Genomic DNA, 23,434 nt, shown 5'->3' with positions numbered 1-23,434 from the left:
CCACAGGGGGCCAGTTAGAAGGGCATCTTCAGGGGGATGCCCGGTCGGAACCAGCCTGGGGCACCAGGGAATGGCTCAAGAGGGAGAAAGTGGAAGATTGTAGGCTTGAAATGAGCAACATTAATGTGACCTGAAACATATATGGCTCCTGGGCTGGGGATTTCAAAGGGAACTAGGGCAGTTCTACATCCCCCGCAAACAGATGCCTGCAACACCAATCCAGGCCCACCAAAGGAGGCAGGACACTGGTGAGGATTTTGGTGAGGGTTCAGCCTCCCAGGGAAAGGTTGTACCTCTCTCCCTCTTCCCCCCCCCCCCCCCAAATGAGGCACTGTGATCACGAAATGGAATGAGCTTTATTCTTGTGCTTTACATGAGCGGGAATGTGTGAGTGCTTCAGGGTTGGGATGGGTTGAGGGGCTGGGGTCAGACTGGGCAGGGAATGGGTGGCATCTGGTCCCCTGGTTCGGATCACAGATCCTGGCACTGCCCAAGTGACCCCAGCCAGATACCAGTGGAGAGGGGAGGCCACGACCTGCTTGGCTGACGAATGGTGTCGGAGGTCCCGGCGAGGGGAAACCAGACAATCCAATAAGAGGCTAAGGATTTTGCAGCGTGATGCCCCAATGGCAAAAGTTCCCTACTCAAAAGGGCTAAGATGATTGGTCACTCAGCAAGAGACGTTAGCAAAGGGGGCTCCCGCGTGGCGCTAAGTAGGACATCCACCCCCACATGGGCAGGACTGCATTTTAACTGGTACCCCACACAGGACCGAGCCACAGCACACAGCTGCCGGTTAGGACTGGGTTTGTCGGCACAAAGGAGCCCCTGGGCATATCTCCCATGAGCGGAGAGCCCCGTTTTGCCCCAAAGCCGAAAGCAGTGGTGGTGGTGAGGGGTGTTAACACTGGATGGGGGAAAGTGTGGCTGGAGATTAAATGGACCACGCTGGTCCACCCCAGAGACACAGGCTAGGAGTCTCTCTCAATGCAGGCAGGGGCCCACGGGTGGGTCGCACTTCTAGAAGCAGTGTTGGCCCTGCCTAAGGAGCCCAGGCTGGCTGGCGGCACAGCGCAAGAATCATGCCATGGGGCTCGCTGGCCCTTGGCCAATGTTAGCTAGGGCTGGGCAGCATGCTGTGGGCTGAAGGCTCTCTCTGGCACGGGGAAGGGTGGAGGTGTCTCTGTATTTTTTGGTACCATTCCCACCACACCCTAAGGCAGCAGCTGGTCGAGGGAGGTTCCCCTCTTCTCCATGAGACCCAACGACACGGTTCAGTTCTACCAAGGCACAAGGGGCAGGGAGGGAAAATGAGGAACAGCGACGGTTACTCTGCTCAGGCCTTGAGGACCCATCCCTTCCGCTGGGCTGGAGGGAAGACACCAAAGCATCTGCACCTCCCGGGTCGGAGCAGGAAGTGAGGGGGGAGCCTGGGATTGTACAACAGCACCTGCCCATGCCCCCTGCTGAAGGGGAGCCAATCCCATGCGATGAGAAATAACCATTAAGGAGCCGGGATCCAGACGTGGTCTCCAGTCCAGGGGCCGCTCCCAGGAGCAGGAATGTGAGTCCGGTGGGGAGGATGCCCCATCCCGGTGACAAGGCACTGGCTGGCACAGGTCAGAGGTTAAAGCAGGAGTTGGTCTTTTTTTTTTTAAAGGGAAAAAAAAATAAAAAGAACGGGGGAAGCGAAGGAAAGATGAAGGGGGAAAGGAACAGGAATGAAAGAAGAGAGGAGTCGAGATCTGTGGGCCTGGAGTCGCTCCCAGCCAGCAGCAGCTGCAGCAGGAGCACAGGACTTTGCAAAGCCCCAACTCAGCCTTGGCATGAACGCTTCACTGGGTTTTCTTGTCAGGCGGAGCCCTTGCACCCGACGTGTCAGCTACAGCGGCCCGGGTGGTGTTGCCCATGCGGGAAGTGGCCTGGAGAAAAGATGCAGGAGAGAGATTGGTTGGTGGGGGTGGTTGGAAAGTCCCAATACGCACCAAAGCGCCTTGGCTAATGGGTGAAACGGCTGCTGCGTGTGTGAGCCAAATTCCTAGTTCACCTGCTCTGGGGGAGGTCAAAGGGGCCACGTTCCCAGTGCTGGAAAGGTCTCTGCAGGGATCTCCAACTCCGGCCCAGCCCAGCCCCGCCAGGGCAGCAGGCAGTACTGCACCCTGCAGTACCTCAGCCACACTGCATTGTCTCCACGTTATCAGTGGGGCTGAGCCTTATGAGTCCCTAAGGACCAGCCTGTTCCCTGGCTCACCAATTCCACCTTCCCTTTAAACAGCTACTACCCACCTCCCACACCACCCATACCAACCAGGCCTAGTCTGCCTCATCCCAGGCATCCCCCATTTCTTGTGTCCCCCTGCCATGCCTACCCAGTGCCCCCCCATCCCCAGTGCTGCCCACCTGCTCCAAGACGAAGTCGGCGGTAGTGTCGATGACCACGCCCAGGTCCCGGTACTGGCCTGAGTAACGGATGTAGCCCCAGGCCAGCAGGGCGATTAGCAGCAGCCCTACCACACAGTTGCAGAGCTGGGCAGCCACATCCAGCCCCATGAAGCCAGTGAGGCCCGAGCCCAAGTAGAGGGCCACGATGGCACTGAAGATGACGGCCGGCGTGCGGAAGGTGCTGAAGATGTTCTTGCTCTTGTTGTGCTTGGCGAAGTGCTCAAAGAGCTCGCCCATCTCCTTCTCCAGCTCCGCCTCGTAGCGCTGGCTGAACTCCTTCCCCCCCATCTTCTTGATCTTCTGGAAGTGCTCCAGGGCCGATGCACGGTGCTGCTGGTGCTTCTCCTCCAGGATCTCCGGGGAGATGTAGGGTTTATCGCCCCCACACATCTGGGGGGGAAGGGAGCATCATATGGGAGGTTGCATCTCTGTGCCCAAATGGAATCTATGAGAGTTCAGAATACCCCGACTGCAGTATGCCCCCCGCCCCCACCCTCCCTCAAGCTCACCTGCAACTGCAAGGACCAGGGGGATGGAGTCAGGACAACTGGGTTCTATCCCCAGCTCTACGACGGGAGTGGGGTCTTGTGCATTAGAGCAGAGGGCCGGGGAGTCAGGACTCCGGGGTTCTCTTTCCAGCCTCTAACAATATCTTTACAAGTCCTGCTGATAATAAGCAGGCCCGCCGGGGGCTCAGGCGGGACCCGACATCCAGCATGTGGGGGAAGCGGAATACACGGTTTGACCACGTGGACACCAATCTTGGCTGCCCAATGGACGCCAGTCCCCATGACTCACGCACCTGCTCCATCTTGTTGTAATATATGTCCTTGGCAGAGGCCACAGCTGCTAAGTTATTGGCTTCCGCGGTGGCCTGCAGAGAGAGGGCAAAAGCAAGCCACTGATCAGCACTGCCATGAGCATCACTACTGCAGTGCATGGTGCAGTACCGCCTGATGCCTATGGGGTGCTGGAGCTGCTGCAGCCATGCTGGGTGCAGTACTGCCTGCTGCCTCTGGGAGGCACTGGGGCTGGTACAGACCTGCAGGGTGCAATTCCATCCGCTATCACTAGGGAATTGGATTGCATTAGCAGCCAGGCTTAACCCTTTCCCCCTTTGGTCTCCACCAACAGCACCCTCTGGCACCCAGCAGGTAGTTTTGACCCAAAGCATGGGCTGATAAGCAGGATCCATCTTCCAGCCAAGAACTGACACCAGGGGCAAGCAGGGCTGGATTTATGCTGCCTGCCCTGGGAAAGATGCCTCTGGGCCAGCAGGGGCTAGGAGTGCTCACATTCTGTATGGGAGTCACTTCCAGCTCTCCAGAGGGACGCAGGCCCTGGAGCCTTCAGAGACAGGGGAAGGCAGCTGACCTTCAGGGCATGCTGCTCAGCTCGTCGCAGGGAAGCACTCACTGCCCTTCCTACCCAATGGCCAGAGTCAGAAGAGGCTTCGGGGTCCACCCACTGGCCCCCTCCCCCTGGCTCTGGCTAGCCCTAACCAACCAAACTCACCTGGAGCATGGATTTGGGGTGAGGCAGGTCCTCTCCTTGGTAGATCTTGATATAAGCCTGGGAGGGGAGAGAGCGACAGCAATGAAAGCAAGGTATAGAGCTAGGAGATCTAGGCTAGGCACTTCTTTGGCTCCCATCACAATCTTTAATGTATTTATTCCCACTACACCCCTGTAAGGCAGGGCAGTGCTGTTCTCATTTTACACATGGGGAACACAAGGCACAGAGAGGCTAAGTGACTTGCTCAAGGTCGCCTGGAACATTTGTGGTGGAGCAGGGTCTTGAATGCAGGTCTCCCCAATCCTAGGTAAGTGCTCCAACCTCACATACCTCACAACAGGAAACCACAAGCCAGTGCCCACGTTCATCTCTTAATCACTTCCCCGGGAACCTTCATCACAGGAACAGAGTCAGCCCAGATCAGACCACTGGCCCATCCAGGCTGGGATCCTGTCTCTGATAGGGAGAGCACCAGAAGCTTGCCAGGATCCCTGCAGTGACAGGGTAACCTGTTCCCAGGGGGAAGTTTCCCCCAACTCCCCTCGCTACTCGAAGCAGGAAAGGTTTATAACCAGAGCTGGTCACCGATTTTGCAACAAAACAGTCTTCCATCGAAAAAAGCAGTTTCGTCAAAATCAAAAACATTTCACAGGAGGGCGGTGATTTCACTAGAGTTTGACGGGAAGTTGTCAAAACTAATTATGTCATTGCTCGTTTCGATGCAATAGAAAAAACACGTTTCATTTTTACTTGAGCATCTTGTTTGGACTTTTATATTAAGGCACACATTTGAATAGTGTATTTGTATACATTCCATACTGGATATTACATATGTTTTAATTGAATGTAACATGTATATTATATTTAATATATGTTATATATAATTATGTTGAAATATTTAATACACCTCTACCCCGATATAACGCTGTCCTCAGGCGCCAAAAAATCTTACCGCGTTATAGGTGAAACCGCGTTATATCGAACTTGCTTTGATCCACCAGAGTGCGCAGCCCCGCCCCCCCCCCCCCCCCCCGGCGCTGCTTTACCGCGTTATATCCGAATTTGTGTTATATCGGGTTGCGTTATATCGGGGTAGAAGTGTATATGTAATGGATAGTTATGTATGTTAATATAATGTAAAATATATATTATAAATAATATACAATGCTAATTACAATAAACATGAGATGATATTATATTAAAATATTAATTGTAAAAGTCTAAATGAAAAGAATCCAAATGATCAAGTAAAAAGGAAATGTTTTACCTTCTCAAAACACTTCCAGGGTCTCCAATTAAAATGTGTCAGAATTTTCAGTTCGCTGCAAATTTTGGCTTTTTGTTCCAATTTGCAGAAAAAAATAAAAAATGCCCATATGTTGGAATTCCCTGCAGACTGGAAATCCTGGCTCCCAACCAGCTGTTTGCAAAGGCTGCCAGCCAGTGGCTTTAGTGTTGCTGCCACCTGCTGGCTCGGGAAAGGCAATGTATCAGAACAGCTACATTTTCACATTCATCCTGGATTCTGCCTACCTTGAAATACTCCAGAAGGCCTCGACAGGTGACCTTGGAACCATTGATCTCCTTCTCCAACAGCTGGTGAGGGTCCAGAACAATTGGGACGAGCTGCTGGAGTTGCTCCTTGAACTCGGTAGCAATGTCTGGCTCGGGCAGGAAGGAATGAGACGTGTCAAAAAACTAGCACATATACAGTTGCATCAGAGCACCAGAATGCCTGAATTTCTCCTACAAAGCCCCCTGTGAAATAGCCTCACTGCCCAGACGGTGCAGAGAGGGGATGTGACTCACCCCGAGATCACACAGAGTCTGTGGAAGAGCTGGGACTCGAACCCCAGTCTCCCAGGCTGGTGGCTAACTCCAGCAGAGTGCTGAACCATGCTCAGCCCCTAACAAACAGGACAGAAGTTAAAACACCCCATCAATTAAAGGAAATTCGGTGAGATGAAACCTAGTCTGAGCTCAGATTTCTTAGGTAATTATCTGGCCCACATCACTAATATCTGAGCTAATCTCCCAATCTGTGATGATTTATCCTCACAACAGTGCTGTGAAACAGGGCAGCACTATTATTTCCATTGTGCGGATGGGGAAACTGAGGCACAGAGCAGTTAAGTGACTTACAGGGAGCCTGCGCAGGGGCTTGAGCTCAGCCTGCATCGCCCACTTGTTACATTTTCAGAAAAGTCCGCTTGTGCTTTCTCCCATGCTGACCGTCACACTAGTGAGAGACTCCCCATAAACACCCTCAAAGTTACCTCATTTTCCACCTTCAAATGCCTCCTCAAAACTCTCCTCTGATGCGAGGCCTACAAAAACCTTGACAACAGTTAGGTCACTACTGCACTAAGATCACTGCCCATCATGCTGCCGGGAGCTGTCTAATGGTTTCCTTGTGCTCCCCCATCTGGCTGTATCCAGCTGTTGTCTCTTGTCTCATCCTTAGACTGTAAGCTGTTTGGGGCAGGGACCAGGTTTTTGTTCTGTTTGCACAGCGCCTGGCACCACGGGTCCTAGCGGCTCCTAGGCACGATCACAATTCAATATAATCGCTATTTTTAACTAGAGCTGGGCAACATTTTCTGACCCAACTTCTTTCAGCAAAAAAGGCAGATCTGAGGCAATAGAAACAGCTGATGAATTTGTGTCCATTGTGGCAAATTGTTTAAGACAAAAAAAAACAAAAAACAAAATAACAATTTTCACTTCAAAATTACTTTTCGTTTGATATTTTAAAATTTTAAGAAAGGGGGTGAGCACAAAAATCAAAATGATCGACCCCAAATGAATTTTTTTTTTTACTTTTTGATCTTTCAGAAAGTTTTGTGTTTTTTTTCCCCGTTTTTTCAGAACAGCCAATGGAAAATCCATTATTTACCCAGCTCAACTTGTAACCTGAGCAGAGCACATTTTTTGCAGGCAGATAGGGGAATTTTGAGATGATGAGGCCCCTTTATAAACCAGTCTCCAAGGGATCATAATTAACTAAATGCAGATTCCCCAGCGCTGAGCCTGCAGATCCTGGAGGCAGGGCTCCAGCTCTCAGTGGCCTGTCAATCCCACAGTGCCCCGGTTAGGAACAGGCCACACTGGGTCCATGCAAGGGGAGCTGCGTTATCCATTCTGGATTGCAGTGGAAGGGGAGCAGAGTCAATTCAGCGCACGGCCTACCTTTTAGTCGCCCATCAAAGCCGGGGCTAGTGGCCACCTTGAGGCCTGGGTGTGGTAGGAGGAAGCAGTTGACGTTGGTGAAACAGGAGTGGATGTGCCTGCGGACGTTCTGGATCTCCTCATGCTGATGGGTCTTCACCTACCGGCAGACCGACATCTCCCGCATGCCATCAGTCATCCCAGCTAGCCACACCCTTGTGCTAGGAGAAGGAGTCCTCCCACCCTGTTGCCAGCAAGGGCTGCCCGGGGGATTATGAACTAGACTAAAAGATCCTGCCCCGCCTTGCTGGACAGTTTGGATCAATGCCAAGGCTGAGGTGTGCAGGAGAACATCCCCTCTGATGCAGCCACTAATAGCTTCCCAAGGGGGTGCTGCTGAATCACTCTGCTGTGAAGATGGAAGCCTGGGGGGCGGGGGATCAGTCCAGAGGAATAAAGGGCTAAACTTGACACAGATTCATCCCACCCTGCCCCTCCCCGCCATGCAACCCTGCTGACTTCAGCTCTCAGCCATCCTGCAGGGCCCACAAGCATGATGCCAAGGCCCAAAAGCCAAGGGATAAAGCAGGAGCAACATTTGAAGGGATGGAATCAACAGAGTCAAGGACCCCAGGGGGGCATGGTTTGAGACAGACTCATGGGACAAGCTGGTCTCAGGGCAGGAGGCCAGGCCCCACCTGCTGGAGGGCAGGTGAGTTACATCACATGCTCAAAGCTCTGGGCTGCAAATGGCCCTCAACTGAGTGATGCCCCAAGCGTGCTCACCCATTCGGGCCGAACAGCAACCCCCTTTAAGGATTTGCAGCTGATGTGGCTGTCCCGGCCAGTTCTTACCTCCAGCCGCTTCTCCAGGAAGTTCCTTCCCCCCTCCAGGCCATAGGGGTACTCATAAGGGAAGCTCCAGTCCCGGACCAGGAACATCAGGGTCTGAGAGAGATGGGAAGGCAGGGCACGGGGGGTCAGCCATGGGCTTAGGGGACACACTCGCTCTGTGCCACCGGCCTGGGACTGTACTGGCCAACAGTGATAGAAGAGGGTGACAGCAGGGGGCACCACCTCCTGGTCCCTCTATAGGGGGCAGAACTGATTCACAGCAGGGATGGACACCTAGAAAGCCCACGGGGCTTTGCTCCAAAAAGGGGTGGGGAGGGGGAGGCCACAGAGCTGGGGAGAATGGGATTCATGTATGTGCTTATTTGCTGGGAAGCCTAAGTCACAGATACAGCTTCCCCACCCCTGTCCCAGTAGTGTCCCCCTAGGGGGAGATGGGAATTGAATCTCCGTGCTCCATCAGCTTTTTGTGACGGGAAGTGGGCTGAGACCCCTCAAATTCATTCCACAGACACCTGCTAGAGGGGACTGGAGCCACTGGGGCTTTGAGGCTGGTTAGCGCCACCAACCCCTCTGTAACAGGCCCAGGCCCTAGAGCCAGCCAGCCCTGTTCGCTAATCAGATATAGCTGATAAAGACAGACAGCTGCGGGAAAGGGGACACAGCCAGAAGCTAGAGCAGAGGGAAGGTAGGCCCGGCCTTGTATTTTCTCCAGCTGCTCAGCCTGAGACTGGGATGAAGAAGGCTCCTCACCAGAAGCAGGAACTCAAGTGAATTTCCACAGCCTGGGAGAGAAGGGATGTGACACTCCCTGGGGAGAAGAGACCATGGAGAACTACAGACAAGAGAGCCTCAGACAGGAGTAACTGGGCCCTCTAGTGTCCAGTCTGCAGCTGCACCTATTCAGGGAGCAGAGACTCATGCTTAAATCCAGAGGTCAAGTGTTCGTATCCGGACTACCAACAGCTCCATATCACAACAAGAAGGCTAAAGCAGTCACGCTCCAATCCAGTGCCCTGCTGGATTGTGGGTAACAATCAAAAACCTCTGCCCAAGGAGCGAAACCCCTGGATACCAGCACTCCAGGTACCTCTGAATACCTGGAGCCCTGGCCTAACCCAGTTCCCCCCACAGGCCTGCGTAGCAAGGAGCTCCCCCACCTGGCCTGTGTGCTCATTCACCCCTTAGGGCATGCTGAGCCGGGACATGGGGACAGGATGGGCTGCAGGGAGTACCTGGAATGGTTTGAGGAAGATCTCGTCCATGGCTAGGCGCCCGTACTCTGTGAAGAGCTGAGGAAGCAGAGAGACCAGTGGTTAAAGGACAAGACAAGGCTGTCACAGCTGGAGTGGGTAGGGAGGGTGATCACTGGGGACCCATCAGACATACAAAGCCGCATGCACACACACATATCATAGGTCATCATCCCATAACAGCCACCATGGGCCAAAACAGAGTCATAGATTTTAAGGCCAGAAGAAACCATTAGATCATCTTCTAATCTGCCTTTCTGTATAACACAGGCGAGATAATGTCACCATTCCCCCCAGTACTGAGCCCAGAAACTTGGATTTGGCTAAAGCAGTGGTCTCCAACCTTTTTACCCCCAAGATCACTTTTTGAATTTAAGGGCAACCCAGGATCTAACCTGCCCCTTCCCTGAGGCCCCGCCCTGATCACTCCATCCCCTCCTCTCTCCAGTCGCTAGCTCTCCCCCATCCTCACTCACTTTCACTGGGCTGGGGCAGGGGGTTGGGGTTCGGGAGGCGGTGCGGACTCTGGGCTGGGGCCGAGGGGTTCGCAGTGTGGAAGGGGGCTCCGGGCTGAGCCTGGGGCAGGGGGTTGGGGTGCAGGAGGGGGTTCTGGGCTGGGGCAGAGTGTTGGGGTGCAGGAGGGGATTTGGGGTGCTGGCTCTGGGAGGGGGCTCAGGGCTGGGGCAGGGGCTTGGGGTGCAGGAGGGGGTTTGGGGTGCTGGCTCTGGGAGGGGGCTCAGGGCTGGGGGTGCGGTCTCCCACCGGGTGGCACTTACTGCGGGTGGGTTAAAGCAGGCTTCCTGCCTGCCCTGGCCCCGTGGCCCACGCCGCTCACGGAAGGGGCCAATGAACCCCTGAGGCCCCTGGGAGGGGGATAAGGGGCACGTGGCTCCACGCACTGCCCCTCTCTGCAGACAGCGCCCCCCCATTGGCCACAGTGCCCCGTGGACGCTGCAGGGGTGGTGCCTGCAGGCAGGAGCATTGCGCCAAGACCCCTGCCCCCAGCCCCGCCCTGGGCCTTAGCGGCAGCCCCGCTACACCACTGGAGATCGCGATTGACCGGTTGGTGACCACTGGGCTAAAGCTTCTTCCTGAAATGCCTCCAGTCTGGATTTGGAGACATCACCACTTTTCTTGGGAGACTGTTCTTGGGAAAATCGCCCCCACAGTGAAACACTTGTGCCTTATTTCTAATGTGAATGTGCCTGGCTTTAACTTCCAGCCATCGGTTCTTGTTCCGCCTTTCCCCACTAGGTTAAAGAGCCATTTAGTACCTGGGATTTTCTCCCCGTGAAGTTACTTGTACACCGTGATCAAGTCACCTCTTGATTTTCTTTTTGAGAACCTAAACAGATTGAGCTTCTTAGGTCTCTCACTGTCAGGCATTTCTCCAGCCCTCTGATCATTTCTCTGGCTCTTTTCTGCAACCTCTCCAATTTTTCAACGTGCTTTTTTAAAAAGTGCACTCCAGAACTGCGCACTACTCCAGTATTGGTCTCAACAATGACGTATTCAGAGGTAAAATATCCCCTCCCTGCTCCAACTCACTGCTTCCCTGTTTATACATCATGAATTGAAGTGGCCATTTTGGACACAGCATCCCATAGCTGCAGAGAAAGATCTTACCCTGCTGACCCAGCCAGCCAGCTTGGAACTGGCATTACCCTCTTGACACGCCAGATGGAGATGCAGCCAGTGCCAGGCACCATGTACCTAGCAACTCCAGGCCAGGTACCTAGCAACTCCTGCCAGGCCTACCAAAGCCAGTCAGGTGCTGCAGCTCAAAGAACTGTTTCTGGGTCACCCCAGCTGTCTGGGGAAGCTCCCCTGGCCCTCAGTTCTGGGTTTAACCTCCCCGTCACATCCTCATGTTACAAGGCCCTTCCCCCGTTACCTGCAGCTGCTGCAGGTCGTCCTCCTGGATGTTCTGGGACAGGTTATAGATCTGCAAGGAAAGAAGATGCTGTTAATGTCAAGCACCCACCAGGGAAGCCGCAGAGCTGAGATTCAAACCTCCCCTGCCATCCCTGCCAGACAATCAGATGGGAATGGTGCCACTGAGTCCCGAGTCATGGTGCTGGTATCCTGGCATTGTGTCCACATCTCTCCCCTTCCCAGCCATCTCCATGTCACTTTCTTTGGCCTCTTCTTGTAAGCGAGGCCCCCACGCCCCTAAGGCTATTCCTGCATCACCCAGCCAAGCGCATTGTGTCTGGTTAAAGCTCCTGGCTCCCAAACTCTCACCCTGAAATCTCAGCAAGTTCCCATTGGGGCTCACCAACCCGGAGCAAGGTGGGACGCCACCCACTCTATTCACAGTGGGAGCAGAGATCTCCCAGCCACACGCCATGCTCAGAACCCCCACTGCACTGCTTAAGGTCCCAAGCCATGAGGTGACCATCTGCGCAGTTCCCCTAAGGGCTGGGAGACGGCAGCCCTTGTGCACAGCCCCATGCCCTGATGACACCAAGACACAGTCCCTGCCAGCAGGGCCACACGCCAGGCACCTCCAGCCTAAGAATGGTTCCCCTTGTCTAACCCCAGGGCATTCCCCTCTGCAGGGCCCACCTGGATGGAGCTGGTCATGGTGCTGAGCGCAAAGATGGTGGCACAGTCCTTGACGGTCGACTGGCTGTCGAAGGCGCCCTGGGTGTCCATCAGAACCACTGCCACCTGGGGGAGAGGGGCACAGATTGGGATGGAAGGGTGTGGGCCAGATGAGACCAGAGAAAGCGCACTGACATGCCCATGCTGGAACCCAGGGAGTGCCCAGCTCCGGCTCATTATGTGAGGATAATGCTCCCCTCCCGAGTGGGGAGACGGCATCCAAGGGCGTGGGGCACCATCGGTATGGCCTGCCCCTTCCACAGGCTTAGCATCAAGAGGGCATCACCCAGACTGACACCCCCACACCTCCGGCGCACCAGCAGCTGGTAACGCTATCCCTCCCCCTAGCATGGCACATGGATCCGCTCGATGACCCAATGCCATCCTGGCCCAGGTTGCACCCTCCTGCAGATTCTGTGGGTAGCTGCACCAGCCTGCAGCAAACGGCAGGGGGCCAAAGCAAAGCAGGCAGAGGAGAGGTCTGGCTGCAGATCAGAGGCTGGCTGACTGCCAGGATCTGTGCACTCTCTTCCATAATGCTGCAAAGCTGGGGGTGCAGCCACATCTGTGCATCATACTCACAAAGGTGCCACATCCCCCTACGCACGCTCCCCCCACCCCATGCCTCCACCCGACCAGACACACTCCCTACCCCCACCCTCATCCCCCCACCCTTACCTTTTTCCCATCTCGCTTTTCCACGGTGAACACCTCACTCCAGATCTGGATCCCAGTGGTCTCGGGGTCTGAGCCCCCACGCCATGAAAACCCCAGCAGGGGCTCGTCCTCTTGCCCCAGCCAGCTGGACGTGCCACCTTCCTTCTGCAGAACAAGCAAGAGGGGTGGATTCTCAGCTGAGAGCAAGGCTGGGTCGGCTGGAGGCAAAGCACTGTGGGAAGGGGCAGTGCTCATCCAAGTGTACATGTAATGCAGCAGCAGGGCATCATGGGAACAGAGCTTACCTGAGTGTACATGTAACGCAGCATGAAGTCCAGCAGGAAAGATTTCCCTTTCCGGAAGGCCCCAGCTACCGACACCACCACCACGTCCATGTCCCGGATAGATTCCTGCAGCAGCACCCGGCTCAGTGCCTTCTCGTCCAGCTCAAAGGAGTGGGCTTCTTTGTGCACCAAGACGATCTGCACTGGCCCAGGCTTCCCTCGCCCCATGGCGTCCCCACCTGTGGGCACAAATACATTGCTTGGGGGGCTTCTTAGGAAATGCCCTAGGGGAGGTGGGGCTTGGGAACAATCTTCCAAGCAAGGGTTTAGATTATCCCACATCCGGCTGCTTTGGGTTTTTTTTGCACTTTTCTCTGAAGCATTTCATGCTGATTAGAGATGGAATAACAGGCTAGACGGGCCCATGGGCCTGATCCAATATGACTATTCCTATATTCCGCTCTGTACAGCAGGGGACCACAGCCCTGGGCTGACCTACACACCAGAAATCCCCCAAGCACCAAGGGTGGGGTTAGGGTGTAAAGCGTCTTGTTTTCCTTTCCCGAACGCAGACCTGGAGGGCTTAGTTCCACCCTCGCGACGGAAGGGATTGTGAATCTCTCCCGTTCCCAAGGCCTGGGAGCATCTTAAGAGATGCACTTGTGTGGCTACAGGGCCCCCCTCTCCTAAACTGGGGCCTGTACCTTCCACATCAAGCTGACCAGGGAAAGCTGAACTACCTGGCTACATGCAACCTGAGTCCCAACCCTGCTGCCTGGGGGGCGCTCAGCAGCTTGGATGATAAAACCCAAGCTCAGCAGCATCTAGTGCACCAGGGATGCCATATAAAGCCCCCAGGGCCAGAGCTCCCATCGCAAGCCTGGCTGTTCCCCCCACCACACACACACACGCCAGGAGCTCATGAGGGCTGAGGTTACAATACTCCATGTCAACACTGAACCAGAGATGACAACCCCTCCCCTCTCCCCCTCCCAATCTTCAGGGCAACCCACAACACAAAGGGGCAGGACACAGCCAAGGGAGGGATGTCCAAGGCAGTCCCAGCTGGTGAGAGTGAGCTTGGATCTGCTCCTTTCTCAGGACAGGGAAGCCTTGGAACCAGAAATATTTGGAGAGCAGGGTGGGGCCGGATTATATTTGCTGCAGCCTGTACCAAGCGGCACCCTGTTGCCAGTCACACCCCTGAACCCATTGGGGCTGCAGGGGCAGGATTAATTCAGGGAGTGGCCTGGCCACCAGTCAGAGCCGTGAATACCCATCCTACAGCCCAAGGAACATGTGCCAGTCTGGGAGACTTTCTGCCAGAGTAATTGGCTCAAGCAGGTGGAAGTTGGTGCTCTCTTGCTAGGGTTGTACTCTGTCCTCAGAGTATGTCTTCACTGCCAGGCTTTTTACCTGGGTGTTATCCCAACCCACTCCCATTCACATACAAAGCCCTCTCCCCCAAATTTAGTAGCCCAGCTGGGGGGTGGATTACAGCCCAGATTCTGCTTTCACTCAGGCTGGTAACTGGCCCACTTTGCAGTGAGGATGCTGGAAAAATCACTGGAGGGCTGATAGCCCTCCCATGCCTTCCCACAATTCCCTGTATCCCCAGGACAGACAAGTTCTCCCACAATTCACTGGGAAAGAATCACAGAGCAGCTTATCATACTGCAGCACAAAGAACTATGGAATACGCCCTCAGAAGTCCTAGTCACACACACAGGAAAGTGCAGCACGAGTGAGGACAGAGTAACACAGATATGGTGCTGCAGTGTGGCTGCTCACGCCTGGGCTAGGCCAACGTGCGTGCAGATCATCCAGGCCAATGGCAGTGAACAGATAACTTCTAACCCAGCTCTAACCCAGGCTAAGGCCCTGGTGGCTCGGGAGAGCTGGGTTCTATTCCTGCCTCTGTGGCTGACTCCCCATGCGACCTGGGGCAGGTCACTTCCTCCCTCTGCACTTCCAATTCCCCACCTGCAAAATGGGCATAATAATGAATGACTGTTGGGGCGGGGGGGAAGAGTGGTGTTTTTAGGCAGCTGCTTTGTACCACAGTGGCTCTTTGTTGGTCTTAAGAGTCTCCCTGAGCTAGGGCCACACAGAGGCAGTTATCTTAGCACAGCCTCGTGCAGCAAATTCCACAGAGAGGGATTTTACCATGATGCTGACGAGAAACTCGCTAATGTGCCGCAGTTACACAAAGTATTATTTTGGACGGCACAAGCTTGACATGGACCAGGACCCCGTGGGGTCAGGCGCTGTCCAAAACACTAAACCAAGAGACAACCCCTGGCCCAAAGAACTTCCAGTTGAATGAAATTAGCGTGATTTGATAAATATGCCAGAAAGCAGAATGCTGCCATGAGAGAGCTGCCTTGGGCTGGTTCCTCAACTGGGGTAAATGAGCACAGCCCACTCGCCCTCTGACTGGGGCCAGCTAAGGGTCTGACCCTCTGCCTCATCGTGTGGGGAGGGTTTGGGCAGCAAATGGGGCCAGGTGCAGTCCTAGATTCTAAGGCCAGAAGGGCCCACAGTGATCATCTAGCCTGACCTCCTATATAACATAGGCCGGCCTTGAATTAATTCCTGTTTGAACTACAGCAAAACTGTTAGAAACACATCCAGCCTTGATTTAAACATTCCCAGCGATGGAGAATCCACCACAGCCCTTGGGAAGTTGTTCCAATGGTCAAGTTCCCTCACTAGTCAATTTGCACCTTATTTCTAATCCCAATTTCAACCTCCAGCCAGTGGGTCTTTTTAGACCTTTGTCTGTTGGATTAAAGAGCCCACAATCAAAGTTCGGTTGCCCATGAAGAGAGATAAGGTGGGTGAGGTAATCTCTTTTATTGGACCAGCTTCCATTGGTGAGAGAGAGAAGCTTTCGAGCCACAGAGAGCTACAAATTGGTCTAATAAAAGAAATTATCTCCCCACTTTATCTCTCTAATATCCTGGGACCAACACGGCTACAACAACACTGTTTCCCATGCAGGTACTTTTAGACTGTGATTAAGTCATCCCTTAACCTTCTCTTTAAACTAAACAGATTGAGGTCCTTGAGTCTACCACTATAACCATGTTTTTCTGATCTTTTAATCTTTCTGGTGGCTCTTCTCTGAACCAATTTTATCAACAACCTTCTTGAATTGTGGGCACCAGAATTGGACACAGCATTCCAACAGCGGTCGCACCAGTGCCAAATACAGACAGAACCTCCCTACACCTATACGAGATTCCCCTGTTTATATATCCAAATTCTCATTAGCCTTTTTGGCCATAGCATTGCACTGGAAGCTTGTGTTCAGGTGATTATCCATAGGTTAGGACTGGAATGGAAAGAGATCTGTGGGGCAAAAGTCTTGGAGAAAGGAAGAGGGGAGTCCGGGACTCTAGTCCATGAGCGACTAACACCCAATCTATGCCTCTGGATAAAACTTTCCACTTTCCTTGGCTCTTCACCATCAAAGCACTTTGCAGGCATCCATGCCAACCCCCCTTCCTTGGATGGAATGAGCCTCTTTCAACAACAGAGGCAGAGAGAGAGGGGAAATGGCTCGCCCCAAGGCATGAGCACCCAGCCTCCCCATGCTTTGATCACAAGGTTGCTTGTTAGCTCCACCATTTAGAAAAGGGAGCTTTGATCAGCAGCTAGTCCAGTTCAGGATCTCACCAGGAGATTGGGGCAGCGTGGAGGTGATGGTTAGCAAGAGGGGGGTCCCATGCATGGGATGGTCCCTTCTCCCCCGCCGGCTCCATCCTCAGCTGCTTTTTCCTCCCCCCTCCATTCTATTTTGTACAGGTTCTTACCCTGCCCTCCTCACTCTAGTATCTGTGAATTAAGCCTCACGTGACTGACATGTGTCACATGTGGTTTGTCCTCTCCCTGGGGGCAGGGAGAATTGCACATGTAGTGGAGTGGATTGTTTTGGGACGGTTTTGTTTATTAACAGCACATGCTACTGCTCCCTTGTTCTTCCCTTGGGGACGGAAGGGAGAGGATCCGTGAGGGATCATCTGGGAACCAACTGGAACCCTCTAACCTGAAATCTTGCTAGCAGGAGGAACTGGTTCTGCCCAGATCAAGTCTCTCCTAGACCAGCTAGTGCCTCAATGGTTAAGGCCAGTGAAAGACCCAGACATCATGCTGGGATCCACAGATGTCTGGAGAAGCCAAACCCTGACCTCCGGCTAGCCCGAAAGCTGTTGATTCCAGGCCAGGCTCTTCTCAAGGACAGCAGTGTCTGGGAAAGAGTCACAAACTAGATTTTGGAGACAGTGCCTCAACAAGTCCTGCTCCTCCTTTGAACCAATGGGTCCTGAAAGGTCAGGCAAACATCTCTGAATCCAAGCTCTTGTGAGCAGGGTCCATCTCTGGCTGTCTCTCTCTCTCCAGCGCCCAGCCCAATGCGACCCCCCCAATCTTGATCACGGGGTGTCTGTGCAGCACATGCCCAACGGGGCCCCTCGCATGACAGGGCCCTGCCAATCTCGGTTGGGGAGGAGGTTGTGCAGTGTCCAGCCCAATGGGGACCTTCCAATCTCAATTGGAGCCTTGAGGTGCTACCATAATGCTACTAATAAAGCACACACTGTAATGGGGCTCCAATCTCAGGCAAGGCATCTGCTGTAATGCACATAGTAAACAACAACACACAGAGCTCGTTTTTATCTATGCCACCCAGTGCAGTAAAAGAGCAATTAGCATTCTTTTTCTGACTCCGTTAGTGCCATACTAATTTAATACACAAGAGCTCTGGGCACCTGGGTTTAACTGTGACTCAGGCAGGAAGCAGAGTACGGAGGTCCCAAAGACACCTGCAGGAACAGATTCAGTGTCAATGACACTCTCCCCAGTGAGTGTGCAGCCCAGAAGTGAGGGGCACCGACAGCTCTGTCTATGGGGAGCCCAGCAGTGGGACAGAAGTTGGCTGTAAGTCAGAACTGAGGGGTATCAGCAGAGCTGTATGGGGAGCACAGAAGAGGGATAGAACGGGGCTGCAGGTCAGGATTGAGGGGCACCCCAGGGCTAGGATAGCAGGAAAGTTGTAGGTCAGGATTATGGGACACTGGCAGAGCTGGTGTGGGGGAGGAGAGGATGAGCCCAAGGCTGGGACAGCAGGAAGCTGTAGGTCCAGATTGAGGGGCACTGGCAGAGCTGGGTGAAGAGGAAGCTTATCCTGGCCCTGCATTATGCCTCACTCTCTCAAGCACGACCTTCTCATTTTCCTGTGTGATAAACAAATAATGCCAACACAATATAAACACAAGCCAATATTTCAAACCATTCTCTAGGAGGTTTCACCCAGTGTCAGCAGCTGAGCAGTGATGGGGAAAAAACAAGAACAACCCTTCTGAGGCTCAGCAAAGCCCTCACATCCCAATGCCGGCACCATCCTCCAGTCAGTATTGCAGGCAACAAGCCTGGAATCAAATTTGCAGAGTGCAGAGGAAAATGTCACAGGGGCAAGGAATGACAGTGCCTCAGGGCTAGGAAGGTCCATGATATAAGCCCAGGACCCCTGAGCAAAGGAACCAGAGTTGAGCAGTGTCAATAATATGACATGCTCAGGGAGACATGCCGGGTACGCAGGGCCACAGGTGTTCAGTCAGCAGGGGGCAGCTTGAGCCCCAGAGAAGCAATTCAAGGTGTTAGCAAGGCAGGCTGGTTGCAAACTAGCGCAATGAGTTTGCAAGAAAAGGATTCGGGACACAATACATTTGCAGTACAAACCACTTGCAATACAGTGCAAACATCCACAAAGCCACCTCGTTATCCTCCTCAAACTCTCCTTTGCCATGATACCCACAAAACACTTGACTACGGTTATGTTGGTGGGCTTGGGACAACAGCCTATCATGCCAACTTGGATTATCTCATTATTTTCTTGTGCTCCTCCCCTGTCTGTCTGTATCACCTGTTGTCTCTTGTCTTATCCCTAGATTAGAAGTTCGTTGGGGCAGGGATCAGCTTGATGTTCTGCTTCTATACCGTGCCTAGCACAATGGGATCCTGATCCATGACTGGGACCTCTAGTACGACCACAGTACAAATAACTCACCACCAAGCATTCACAACACAATGTGTTGGCGATGCAAAGCATTCTTGACACTTTAACACAACAACACAATGCATCTGCAACACCGTTCAATGGGGTCCGACAGCAACCTCACTCAATGTGTCTGCAACACATCACAAAAGATTCACAACCCACCACATTTGCCATGCCACACCTTGGCCCCACAAAGCAACACAACACTTGCATACTGCAACATAGGGCAACATTTCTCTACTCAACACACTCGCAAGGCCACACATTTGCAATGCAAGGGTTTCAAAATGCAACTCAACACAGGGCAGGGAAACTGCCGCATACAGAGGGCTCTGCCCCAGGCTTCTCTTGCAAATGCTTCCTTCATTCAAGATTAAATTCACTCAAAAGCAGTTACAAAAACTCTGCCTGCACAGATGACTAAGTGTTAAGCTATGGCCTGGATCCCCTCCACCCCCCCTCCCATCTCCTCTTGAAATACGTACTTCCGTGAAAGGGAAAAAGGCAGCACCACACACGCACACCCAAAAATTACTTGCACGTAGTTTCTTTCCACTGCCAGTGAGTGGAAAACAGAGCTACTCAGTCTGCACTCCCCACCCTGCCCTCAGTCAGGAAATCCAGGCCTGGTTCACATTAAGTAAGCAGGGGATGGCAGAAGGGCTCCTTGCACCATCCAACATAATTTACCAGTTCCCAATGCAGTGCTAGGAAAACAGCCCGATGTTTCATAAGCAGCTAATCATGCCTCACCTCAACTGTTCTTCAAGACAGCATAGGAGTTGACACACATGATAGAGAGGTGTAGGTAGGGACAGATAGACAGACATGGAGATGGATCTAGCTATGATGTAAACTATCACCTCACAGGGGGACTGGGTGTCAGGACTGAGGAACATCCACAGAGCTAGGTGAAAGGAAAGACTGCCCAGTCCCTGCCTGCATCATACTTGCCTCTGCCACCGTCTCATAGAAAGATCTATCTACCTCTCTATGGTACTTACAGAGCCCTCATTACCTTAGGCATCTCATAATCTTCACACATGCCCTGTGACGCAGGACAGTGCTATTATTTCCATTTTATAGATGGGGAAACTGAGGCACAGAGCAGTTAAGTGACTTGCCTAAGGTCACTGAGGGTGCCTGTGGCCAAACAGGGATTTGAACCCAGGTCTCCCTAGCACCATACCCTCTGGATTATCTTTCCTCTGTATTACTTCTTCCTCACTGGATTAGGCTATAGGGCTCAGATAGCATCTAGAAGCTGACTCTGAGAAAGGTGAAAGAAGACCCAGCAATTATGGGGTCACTTGATCCCCAGATGCTTAGTGGGCATGAAGCAGCATGGTTTAGAGCCTTGGACCCAAATATTCAGTTCCATCCTAATGTGACAGTGGAAGAAAGCACTTTCAGTACCATCACAGCCCTTGGCCAAGTCTCTGCATGGCTTTATCCCATCGATGCTAGCAGTCAAACCACTTTCAGCCTCACTCACAGCCATCATCAGCCAGAGGTCATGCTCCTTGGGCAAATGAGGGTCAAACATTATAACCTCACATCCTTCTCATCCCCTTCTAATCCCTTTACGTTCCTGCCTCCTGGGTGTGGGGGCAAAGACTGTAGGGAAAGATCCGGCCTCAATAGGGTGTGGGGGAAATAAGGCTACAGGGAACAATCCTGCCTTAATGGGGTGGGGGAACAAAGAGCAGCATTCTCCTCATTTCACAGATGGGGAAACTAAGGCACAGAGAGGAGAAGTGATTTGCCTAAAGTCACCCAGCAGGACAGTGACAGAGCCGGGAAACGAACATAGGTGTCCTGATTCCCAAGCAAGTGGTGTATCCAACAGACCACGTGAACCAAGTGGTGCTCTGTGTTCCACTGCAGAATCAGGCCCCAGTTACATACATATATAGATTGCAAAGTGCTTCAAGGACTCTAGCTGTGCTGGTATAAAGGGGGCCTTTCATCCAGGGAGAGGGCATAGAGTCATCAGTCAACTCTACATAAGTACAGTCACCTATACCCAAGTCCTGATGTAGGGTGGTCATGGGGACACTATAGAAACACATATAGTTCCTGCTCTATACACAGGGGTGCCTGCTCTAGTCAGCTCCCTAGTACTGCATAAGCACCTTATGGCCTCCTCTCTCTATGGGGGACCCTGTGACTTGCCCCCCTCTCTACATATGCTCAGTGCTCTCTACATATAGGGGACCCTATAGCCTCCCTTTTTCCTCTCTGGGAACCACATATGCCCTCTCCCTATAAGGGAACACATGGCCTCATTTTTCTCTCTATATAAGGAATCCTCTTTCTCTATACGGGATCGCGTCTCTCTGGGGACCCCATATCCCCGCCTCTCTCCGTAGGGAACCCCTCTGTCCCCCTCCATAGGGAATCCCAGCTCCAGAGGGGACGCCGTAGCCCCGCCCGCCGTCTCCACGGGGGACTCCCTCACCATAGGAGACCCTTATACCCCCTTCGCCATGGGGGGCCCTAGGCTACCCGGACGGGGGGAGAGGGCCCCATTACCGGCCGCCTCCAGCTTGACACCGTTCGCTGCTGCCACCACCGCGTAAGGATCAACATGGAGCCGCCTCCACCCCCCCCATCCTCCCCCCGCGGGGCCAGGATGAGATGGGCGGGGCCACCGCCAGGCGGGAGGAGGGAAGCAGAGAGCCAGCCGACTGACCGGAGAGGCATGCCGGGAGATGTAGTCCCTTAGAACTCCCCTCTGGTATATTTCAATAAACTGTGGCGCCCGCGGACTACAAGTCCCAGCAACCGCCGCGGCGGGCACTCTCACTACATGGGGAGGTATATGCCGGGAAATGTAGGCCACCCCCAGTCGTCCCCTGGGTACCCCTAGGTGTCCATGGACAATGGCTTCGAGCAGCCTCCTCGGGAGAGTGAGAGTAACTCCTTCGCACCCAAGGGTCGCATGCTGCTTTGAGCCCCATGCCACCCAAAGCATTCCCAGAGCAGAGTACAGGCTGACACCCAGGCTTCTGAGAGCAAGAGAGGGTGCTTGGCCCCTTGGGGTGCAAGGCTGAGGCACAGATTGACTACAAGGCACTGGTGGAGTTTTGCACAGAGGTCTCTGTATGAAAGGAGCATCATCCACAAAGACAGGTGAGCCCTGCCCTGCAGCCTGTGCATGGCCCATCCCTGCTAGCTATGCACCGCCTTTGCTCTGCAGCCCATGCATGACACATCCCTGCTACTTGTGCACTGCCTTTGCCCTGCAGCCTGTGCATGGCCTTTCTCCTCTTGCTGTGCTTTGTTCCTTCACTCTAATCTAGCCAGTGCATTGTCCTTGCCTTGCAGCTATTCATGACTCCTTCCCTTAGCTCATGCATTGCAGCTACCTTGCAGCCGTTCTAAACAGCTCCTTCAAATGCTGTAGTTAACCTTGCTGCCCAGCTTCTGGGAAAGAGTCTGTGTCCCAGGGGCTGGGACTCCAGAGATAGAACTGACTGTAGTAGCGAAGGAGCTCTGTGGGCTGGTTGCAGAAGAGGAGTCCTGCGTGGCTGGAGAGCAGGGCCTCTACACATTTACTGTTATCATTACTAATCATGTATTCCAGTAGTACCTGGAGGCCCCAGTATAGATCAGGTCTCCCTCGCCTCAGTTAGGATCAGAGGGGTAGCCATGTTAGTCTGGATCTGTAAAAAGCAACAGAGAGTCTTGTGGCACCTTTAAGACTAACAGATGTATTGGAGCATAAGCTTTCGTGGGTGAATGCATCTGATGAAGTGGGCATTCACCCACGAAAGCTTATGCTCCAATACATCTGTTAGTCTTAAAGGTGCCACAAGACCCTCTGTTGCTCAGTTAGGATGTTCACCACCAGTTTCACACGAGATACTGCATCTTGAGCAACAGGAGGGATTGTCCCTGCAACTCCCAGAGCCAAAAGCATGAGCACCTACTGCTGTTATTGAAGGGGGTGGGGAGAAGACAATGGGCAACGCACACAGCCCTTTGCATGCAGGCATGGGGGCCACACAAAGCCCTTGGCATAGCAGGGAGAATGAGGGACACTAGTATGCAGGAAGGGAAGAATGGAGGAGACACAGAGTCCCCGGCATGTGAGGAATTTGGGCCACACGGAGTCCCTGACATGAATGGGAGACACTGGTATGGTGGGTGGGTGGAATGGGGGGACAGAGAGCCCCTGGCATGAGGGAGATGATGGACAGGTTACAAGGATTTCCTTAAATAGAGAGGAATGGGAGAGCTGCACACAGGCATCTTGGGGGGAGAAGGGAGGGATGCAAGGAGCCCTGGTGTGTGCAATGAACCTGTCTGACAGTACCTACAATGTGTGAGACCCCCTTGTGTATACATGTTTACGTTAGAGAAGGCAAGGTCAAATAAATGAGCACTTGGAGCAGAAGGTGGGTAGGTTTGGAATGGCCCTTAGTTCCTGGGGGAGTCCATGCCACAGCCTGGTACCAGCCCCTGAGAAAGCTCCAGCCCCTGTACAGACAAGTTTTACCCTTGTTGCAGAGAGCTCCATGGTGCTAGCAAGGCCAAGTTGTTAACTACAGTCTTTGTCCTGGAGCTTTAGGCACCTTGAGAAGCCCTGG

The 23,434-nt window shown here is 53.3% G+C and overlaps 1 protein-coding gene across 2 annotated transcripts; it reads right to left on the bottom strand.

Annotated features, from left to right (window-relative positions):
• Positions 1 to 337: 337 nt before the first annotated feature.
• Positions 338 to 21,457, bottom strand: ATL3 (atlastin GTPase 3). Of its 2 annotated transcripts, none has more exons than XM_024213582.2 (13): positions 21,375 to 21,457; positions 12,800 to 13,017; positions 12,516 to 12,659; positions 11,799 to 11,903; positions 11,125 to 11,175; positions 9,213 to 9,269; positions 7,981 to 8,073; positions 7,147 to 7,285; positions 5,491 to 5,618; positions 3,958 to 4,014; positions 3,245 to 3,316; positions 2,401 to 2,832; positions 338 to 1,922 (listed from the first exon to the last, which is right to left on the bottom strand). In XM_024213582.2, exons 2-13 carry the CDS (start codon positions 13,004 to 13,006, stop codon positions 1,836 to 1,838), a joined length of 1,572 nt encoding a protein of 523 aa, XP_024069350.2. In that variant the 5' UTR covers positions 13,007 to 13,017; positions 21,375 to 21,457; the 3' UTR covers positions 338 to 1,835. The 2 variants fall into 2 exon arrangements, with proteins under 2 accessions (XP_024069350.2, XP_024069351.2); XM_024213583.3 differs by having other exon boundaries at positions 21,301 to 21,377.
• Positions 21,458 to 23,434: the final 1,977 nt, after the last annotated feature.

The sequence above is a fragment of the Terrapene carolina genome, unplaced genomic scaffold, assembly GCF_002925995.2.
Source record: "Terrapene carolina triunguis isolate 2854851 unplaced genomic scaffold, T_m_triunguis-2.0 Scaffold89, whole genome shotgun sequence".
Lineage (NCBI taxonomy): Eukaryota > Metazoa > Chordata > Testudines > Emydidae > Terrapene > Terrapene triunguis.
This window is presented reverse-complemented; position numbering and strand designations above follow the sequence as displayed.

Coding starts and splice junctions, on each gene's coding strand:
- ATL3 (XM_024213582.2), bottom strand. CDS start 13,006: ATGGGGCGAGGGAAGCCTGGGCCAGTGCAGATCGTCTTGGTGCACAAA. Junction 11,176..11,798: donor CCATGACCAGCTCCATCCAG/GTGGGCCCTGCA, acceptor CTTTCCTTGCAG/ATCTATAACCTGTCCCAGAA. Junction 7,286..7,980: donor TCCTGGAGAAGCGGCTGGAG/GTAAGAACTGGC, acceptor GTCTGCCGGTAG/GTGAAGACCCATCAGCATGA.